The following is a 7,995-nucleotide window of genomic DNA, read 5'->3' as shown; positions in this document are numbered from 1 at the left end:
TAGATCCTGGGTCCCCCAATTCCCAGTCGCCACAGAGAATGTACGAACTGCTGTGGGTCATAAGAAGAGCCCTACTGGGCCAGGCTCCAGGCTCGTTCAGGCCAGCATTGTGTTCGCCCGGTGGCCACGCAGATGCCTCTATGAAACCCACAGGAGTTGTTGTTTGTTAATAACCAAAGGATTATTTCCGCAGGGATGGCGTCTGAGCCTGCTGTTGGTACCAGAGAGGACGGTTCCCCACCGCAGAGAGCGACGGCCCCTAGCCCCAGCCCGCGTCAACCTGAGCGCCCATTTTCGCTGAATCCACCCAGCTCCGCAGCCGGGGATGGATCCGCAAAGGCCGGCGGTGGAGCGGGTGGGGGATTTCAGAGCCCGGAGGGTGGCCCCTCCCTCTTCCCCTTGCCCTCTCCTGAGGCTAGCAGCCCCACCGGCATGGCTGATCATGCTGAGCAAGGCGATTTTGGAGCTGATCATGAAGATGACCTTTGCAGAAACGGCGTCGTGACAGGATTCGCAGGACAGGCGCCCTCCATCAATGGCACTCCCGGGGACCCGGGGATCTTTGGCACCGAGCTGGCTCCTGGGGTGTGTGGTCTTCCGGCCCTCGCTGGCAGCCTCTCTGCATCCAAAGGCGCTGCTGTGCCTGCTGGAGCCTGGGGCTGTGCGCCTCCTGTCTCTCGGGGCTTCAAAGAGGAACAGGACTGGTGCGACTCCCAAGAGCAGCTCGCCATCCCCGGCCATGGCGCAGCGTGCCCCAGGGCTGTTTCTCCAGGCGTCTCGGCCTTCCATGAACCCCGCGTTCCCAAGGCCTTAGCAAGCAGGCGCCCAGAAGGCTCTGCCGGTCCCATGGACTTAGGAGATGAAGCGCTCCTTCCTTCTCTGTTAGAGGCGGCCGAGGAACCCCCTGGGCAGCTGGCGTCTGACGAGGACCCTGGGCCCTGCTCCGCTGCTTCTCCAGGCCTTGAGGAAGGCGCCTCCTCCGTGTCAAGGGAGCATCCCAGCACTTCAGGCGCTCACGCCCACAGCACTCCGTGCCCTGCAGCGCCAGGAACAAAGAGCGGCGTTGTGAAAGATTGGGCGTCCTCCGAGCAAGACGTGGAGTTCCAGTTGCAGGAGTGCCAGGCCGTGCTCGGGGAGATCTCACGGTCCCTGGATGAGGTGGAAGGGATTGATGGCTTGCACATGGAGAAGTGGAGGTAAAGAAACAATCTCCCGCTGGCTGTTCCCCAAAATGGCGAGAGGATTCCTCAGGCTTGGCCCTGCATCCAGGGCACTTGAGGGAACGTTTCGTCCCAGTTCGACCTACCCAGGCTCAAAGGTCCACATCCGAGGCCCCGGCAAATGAGTTGGGGAAGGGCCGCAGGAGAGGACTCCGGGGCGGCCACCCCATGTCTGCGGAAGGCCCTCCCCAGGGAGACATGCCTGGTGCTGATGGTCTTCCTGGCTCCAGGATGAAGATCTTTCTGTTTTCCCAGGCATTTTAGGAGCTGTTTTTAGTGTTTTTGCACGGTTTTACCCCGTTGCTGGTTTTATGTCCTGCTGCAGCTGGTTTTATCTGTCTTGGTCTATTATAATTTTTTTGTTTGCTTTGAATATTTATGTTTTTAATTTGTACACCGCCTAGGGAAGGGCAGTTATTGTGCGGTTGAAAAGTGTCATGAATGGATAAACCCTAGCTGGGAAAAGTCTTGCATTGTGGCAGAATCTGCTGCACCCTGGCTGGCTGGCCTGTTATTTTTAAAATTATTCACACCTTATCCATCAGTGCTTCCATTTCCACAACACTTACGAAATAGACAAATCTCCGAATAAGAACTTTTTAGGCAGATGAAAAACAGCAGAGCCATAAAACAGCGCAAAGGGCAGCTGAGGCTGCTGCAGCTGGATTCAAGCGGTCAAAAGACCTGCATGACTTTGCCAGGTCCCTCCCCCAAAATGCCAAGAGGTGGCCGCTGGAAGAGCCTCCCATAGATGGGGGGCCAGAAGTGGAAAAGCCCCCGCTCTGGTCGACACCTGCTCTCTCTCATCAAAGGCAGGAGGGGGCGGGACAGGGTGTGTGTGTGTGGTGTTACACCCCACAAGTCAGTTCTCTGGATTTGGTAAGCCTGTGGTGCTTAGAATGTTGACCTGAGTGGGGGGAGTTGGAATGTCTGAGGAGTGGGGAGGAGGGATATATAAGGGAAGGACTGAGAGGATTGAGAAGAGGCTTTTAGGTACTCTTAGAGTCTTTAGCCTTTAGTGCTTGAGCTCTCTCTGTGTTAGCTCTGTATGTTAGCTCTTGGTGTGTAGAGTACTTGGGTTCTGGAGAATTTGAGGTTCAGTGTAGAGAGTGGTGTCCTTTGAGGGCGGTGTGCAGATAGTTGGTGTATATTAATCCGTACTGATAATAAAGAAAGTTCAAGAGTGAAGGTGTGAGAGAAAGAAAAGCGTGTATGAGAAGAGTGAAAGGCTTGGATGAGAGGTTTTAAAAAGGTTTTTTGAAATGTTTTATTATGAAACAAAGCTTGTGAACTTTTAAAATAAAAATTTAATCAGTTTGTTTTAACTACAAACTGATTAAAATTTTATTTAATCCCATACGTGCCTGCCTGGACCTTAAGATCACCTACAGGGGTCCTTCTCCGTGAGCCCCTGCCGAAGGAAGTGAGGCAGGTGGCTACTAGGAGAAGGGCCTTCTCCGCTGTGGCACCCTGGTTGTGGAACGAGCTCCCCAGAGAGGTCCGCCTGGCACCTACACTGTACTCCTTTCGTCGCCAGCTGAAGACCTTTTTATTTTCTCAGTATTTTAACACCTAATTTAACTTAAATTTAAACTCTGCTGTTTTAATCTCATATTTTAACCTATATCAATTTTTGCTGTGTGGTTTTATCCTGGTCGTGCTTTTTATAATTGTGTTTTGTATTTGTGTTTTTAAATTGTTGGTTGTTTTATTATGCTCTTCATGGTTTTCATTTTTGTGAACCTCCCAGAGAGCTTCGGCTATTGGGCAGTATAGAAATAAATAAACAAATAAATAAATCCCACAAAAGTCCCACCGCTGCCACCACTTTCTGTGCCACAACACAGGCTCTGAACAACAGACCTGGCCGCGGACACTCCCTGCTCAAGCGAAGACCCACTTAATATGCTGTGGCCAGGCCTGTTGTTCAGAGCCTGTGTCGTGGCAGGGAGCTCTGGAGGAAAATCTTACCACATGTATCTTACCCACCTGATGCCGTCCGCACATTCTCCCCCGTCTGAGGCAGGAGGGGCCGGCAAGGCGGAGACTCCCTGCTTGGGCCTGCTGGTACCAGTTGCTGTGGCTGCAGTTGGGAGAAGGAGCCAGGGCTGGACGCCCAGCTCAGCTGAGCCAGAGCGGTCCAGGAAAGGGCACCCGGTGGGGCGGGGAGGGCAGGCGAGGGAGGGAGGTCGGGTCCCCCGTCATACAGCGCAACCACCTGCCCACCGTCGTGAGGTTTCGTATTGGGAAAGGGCAGGGGCAACAGCGCACTGTGCAGATTGGAGCAGGCCCTCAAGAAAAGGGGAATTTATTTATTTATTACGTTTTTATACCGCCCCATAGCCAAAGCTCTGGGCGGTTTACAAAAGCTAAAAACAATGGACGTTAAAAACAGATATACAAAATTTAAAACAGCCAAAAGTATAAAAAACCAACAATATCCATGTAAAACAACTGTTCTCGGGTCAGTTAAAAACTCAACATACGTGGGAGAAGAGAAATTACGGTGGTATGCAGCTAATAACCCAGGACAAACCATTTCAGTTCTTTTCCTTTCAGGAATCAGATTGCCGTTATCCAGAAGGCTACAAAAATGCCCCAGACCCACATAGCTGTGGTGGGGAACATGGGCTCGGGGAAGAGCTCTTTGCTGAATGCCCTGCTGGACGCGGAGGCCGTGCTGCCCACCTCGGCCATGAGAGCGTGCACGGCGGTGGTGGTGGAGATCTCCAGGGCTGCAGCGGGCAGCCCCTACGAAGCAGACGTGGAGTTCCTCTCCCGCGAGGTAGGTTGCCCTGCCCTGGGGGTGGGCAGGAGAAGAGGAGAGGCTGGCCTCTGTAGCATCAGGCCACTGTGTTGCTGCAAGGTGGAATGGGGGCCTGGTGGTGGCATTTGTGGTTAAAACCCCTGCGAAGTCCACCTGGTGGTGGTGGTAGAATCATAGAATCATAGAATAGCAGAGTTGGAAGGGGCCTACAAGGCCATCGAGTCCAACCCCCTGCTCAAGGCAGGAATCCACCTTAAAGCATCCCTGACAGATGGTTGTCCTGCTGCCTCTTGAAGGCCTCGAGTGTGGGAGAGCCCACAACCTCCCTAGGTCACTGATTCCATTGTCGTACTGCTCTAACAGTCAGGAAGTTTTTCCTGATGTCCAGCCGGAATCTGGCTTCCTCTAACTTGAGCCCATTATTCCGTGTCCTGCACTCTGGGAGGATTGAGAAGAGATCCTGGCCCTCCTCGGTATGACAACCTTTCAGGTATTTGAAGAGGGCTATCATGTCTCCCCTCAATCTTGTAGTGATGAATCAGTAGCGTACCAAGAGAGGCTTTGTACTTTTGAATCTGCTTTTGCTTAGCAAGAGTTTTATTCTGCAACTACAAAACGTCAGGGTAGCGGGAACCCCTTCTTCTGAAAGCAACCTCCGTTCTTGGTCTTGCTTCCTGCTTCAGGAGTGGTATAAGGAGCTGAGCGCCCTCCTTGAAGACATGAAGGACAAAGCTGGCAATTTCAAAAAACGATGCCCGGATCGCAACACGGAAGCCGGGGCCGCCTACAGTCGAGTGAAGGCGGTCTACGGGAGAGTAGATGAGCTGGCGAAGCTGGAGGGGATGCAGGAGGTGACCCAGTACCTCGGCACCGTCCAACACGTCGCTGCTGACACGGCAAGTGAAGTGGGACCTGGGGGCCATTTGAGCGTCCGGCTCATGGCTGGCGAGCGGCGGGGTTCATATGGAGATAAAATAGCCCTATAGGCCGATGTCGTGGTATTTTCTGTGGAGAGAGTAACGTTGTGGGATTATGAAGTCAAAAGAGGAGCGTTCGGTATCTGTGTTAAATCAATAATCTAAGCGGAAATAGAGAGGAGATCTTTTTCTTCTAAGTTTTTAAAGGTGTGAACAGTGTGGCCACAAAGATAATGCAAGAAGAGGTAACAATTGAACACGTGGTCCGTGTGGTGGAGGGTGACTGTATTGTGTTTTAAGCTTCTAGCTTCTGTCTTTTTAATTATGGTGCTGCAAGCTCCCACAAAAGCTGTTACGCTTAATTCATTGCGCCATAAATGTGTATGCGGAATAACAGGATGCCCAGAATTTTAAAAAAACATGCAGCAAAAGGTCAAGGAGCACTAGCTGACAGCCCCCGTGGCTTTCAGCAGATTAACCTCCCACGGTTTGAACGGAGTCAGCGATGGGGAGCCGGAGACCGTTGCTTTAGCTGCAACGTTGGATTGGTTTAGGTGTCCCCAGGCCCCCTGAGTGACCGTCTTGGCATGGAGCAAAGAGAACTGAAGATGTGACGGGGGGAAAAACTCCTCGTCAGCATTTCAGCTAACGCTCTGGTACCCACATAGTCGCCCCCCCCGCCCCGGGCTTTGGACCTGTATTGCCAAGAATTCCCGAAGGCTAGGATTATTATTAAGAAAGATTATTTACTTGGCTAGTCCTAGAAATCGTTATTTGACTGACACACATGTACACACACACACACACACACACCCCGCTGTGCAAATCAGGAGTCCAGTTGGGAAAGTGCAAAAGATAAGAATTACTTTTGTCTGAAGGGAACATTGGTAACACGAGAAGATGTGCGTGCCAAGGGTTATCCCCCCCTCCTCCCTCCCAATCCCCTTTCCTTTCGTGTCATGTCTTTTAGATTGTAAGCCTGTGGGCAGGAACTGTCAAGAAATACTTTTGTAAGCCGCCGTGAGAGCCTATTTTGGCTGAATGGCGGCATAAAAATGCATAAATAAATAAATAAATAAATAAAACCTTGATAAGGAACAGACCCTCCGGAGAAGAGCGATCCTCGAGGGTTAGAACATAAAACGGGGACGGGCCCTGCCTCTCACCTCGATGGCAGTGGCTGTCTTGCGAGGAGGACCCGAGGCAATGACTGTAGTTTATCATAGAACCATAGAATAGCAGAGTTGGAAGGGGCCTACAAGGCCATCGAGTCCAACCCCCTGCTCAATGCAGGGGGTTTATAGACCGGCACGTGTGATAGGGCCTGCCCGGACACCAGATGTACAGTAAAAGAAACGAATTTTCTAAGAGGTTACCGCTGCAGTGGTGTATGCTAGCAAGAATTAAGGGAAAGTGAGAGGCTACCTCAAGCAGATGCTGGAGATGCCATAATACACTTTCTGCACATTTGGTGGCAGTGACATGTGATACAGTCCTCCTGGGGTGGTTATTTTAATCATGATTAAAGTAGTCCTTCTATGCTGTGGGGTCGTCCTATCGAATGATCTATAAAAAAAAAAAATCAGTGTTAGCAGAAGTGACAAAATCTGGTGGGGGAAACCTGTTCGTTGCAGCAGCTAAAATGATTATAGCAAAAATCTGGAAGCGGACCCAAGAGGGCATTGGTCGCGGAGTGGATTGGGCAAAACGTGAGAGGCAGTGGGCTTGGTCATTAATGAACCCTAGCTGGCTTGGGGTCAACTTTATTCTGCCCCTCCTCCTCCTGCCTTTGCATCACGTCTGCTGCTGTGCTACGTGGGCCTAGCTGTTGCTGTGCCATAAACTTCAGCATTCGTTCTTATTCCTCTCATCCCCCCACCCCTAATAGCTGCTTCTGCATATGCGTGCAATAAAATATAATCTTTAAAATGTGTTGGTGGGTTTGGAGGTCTCTAGTTGGGGTCCAAGGCCCTGGCAGACACCTGACGCTGTTGATCTCTGACTTTGGCCCTGACCAAACCATTCCTCAATACACTGCAAGATGTCAACCGAATGGGTTACAAGTACAGAAGGTTAGTTTCTTTCTGGGACGGGGCGGCGGGTGGGGGAAGCTTTTGAACGGCGTTGCTAAATTGTACTTTTAGAATTACGCATCTTGAAAATACTAAAACAAAACTTGTTGATTTTTCTGCTTTTTTATTCCCAGGCAGCAGACTTCCGCACAAACATTGAGAGATTCATTAATTCTCGCACTGATAATTTGCGGGAGATGAAAGGGGGAGAATTTTGGCCGGTTGTGAAATGTGTAAGAATCCGTATTGCTAAAGCTGAGGTTTTGAAAACCGGAGCCGTGCTGGTGGACTTGCCTGGAATCCGAGACTCCAACGCCGCCAGGGATAAAGTAGCCAAAGAGGCAAGGCAACGTTGTTGTTGTTGTTGTTGTTGTTATTTCATAGACTCACAGAATAGCAGAGTTGGAAGGGGCCTACAAGGCCATCGAGTCCAACCCCCAGCTCAACGCAGGAATCCACCTTCAAGCATCCCTGACAGAGGGTTGTCCAGCTACCTCTTGAAGGCCTCTAGTGTGGGAGAGCCCACCACCTCCCTAGGTCACTGGTTCCATTGTCGTACTGCTCTAACCATCAGGAAGTTTTTCCTGATTTCCAGCTGGAATCTGGCTTCCTTTAACTTGAGCCCATTATTCCGTGTCCTGCACTCTGGGAGGATCGAGAAGAGATCCTGGCCCTCCTCTGTGTGACAACCTTTCAAGTATTTGAAGAATCATAGACTCATAGAATAGCAGAGTTGGAAGGGGCCTACAAGGCCATCAAGTCCAACCCCTATCATGTCTCCCCTCCATTTTTTCCAGGCTAAACATTATTTAGATTCTGCCTTTTCCCCAGTACTGGGACTCAAGGTGGTTCTCTGTCTGGGTTTTCTTCGCTCCACTTGCTTCTCCCCAACAGGACAACGCTTGTGACGTGATCTCAGTTGTGTGCCTTTATTTTTACACACACAGACGAAATGAGGGTTTGTTTGTTTTTGTGCAGCCAGGTTAAGAATGTGCCCCCTGTTGGCAAAACTGCTTGAC

General features: G+C 50.9%; 1 protein-coding gene across 1 annotated transcript; it reads left to right on the top strand.

Annotated features, from left to right (window-relative positions):
- The first annotated feature begins 192 nt into the window (after positions 1-192).
- On the top strand, positions 193-7,889 carry LOC134402020 (collagen alpha-1(I) chain-like). The gene is made up of 5 exons (XM_063131387.1): positions 193-1,196; positions 3,780-4,005; positions 4,671-4,887; positions 7,115-7,322; positions 7,871-7,889. Exons 1-5 carry the CDS (start codon positions 196-198, stop codon positions 7,887-7,889), a joined length of 1,671 nt encoding a protein of 556 aa, XP_062987457.1. The 5' UTR covers positions 193-195.
- The last annotated feature ends 106 nt before the right edge of the window (positions 7,890-7,995 follow it).

The sequence above is a fragment of the Elgaria multicarinata genome, chromosome 7, assembly GCF_023053635.1.
Source record: "Elgaria multicarinata webbii isolate HBS135686 ecotype San Diego chromosome 7, rElgMul1.1.pri, whole genome shotgun sequence".
Taxonomy (NCBI): Eukaryota; Metazoa; Chordata; class Lepidosauria; order Squamata; family Anguidae; genus Elgaria; species Elgaria multicarinata.
Note: the sequence above shows the minus strand (reverse complement) of the source record. Positions and strands in the feature narration are given on the sequence as shown.

Excerpts from the sequence above, each read along its gene's own strand:
- LOC134402020 (XM_063131387.1), top strand. The coding sequence starts at position 196 with ATGGCGTCTGAGCCTGCTGTTGGTACCAGAGAGGACGGTTCCCCACCG. Across the intron at positions 1,197-3,779 it reads TTGCACATGGAGAAGTGGAG|GAATCAGATTGCCGTTATCC; the intron begins GTAAAGAAACAA and ends TTTTCCTTTCAG. Across the intron at positions 4,006-4,670 it reads TGGAGTTCCTCTCCCGCGAG|GAGTGGTATAAGGAGCTGAG; the intron begins GTAGGTTGCCCT and ends TTCCTGCTTCAG.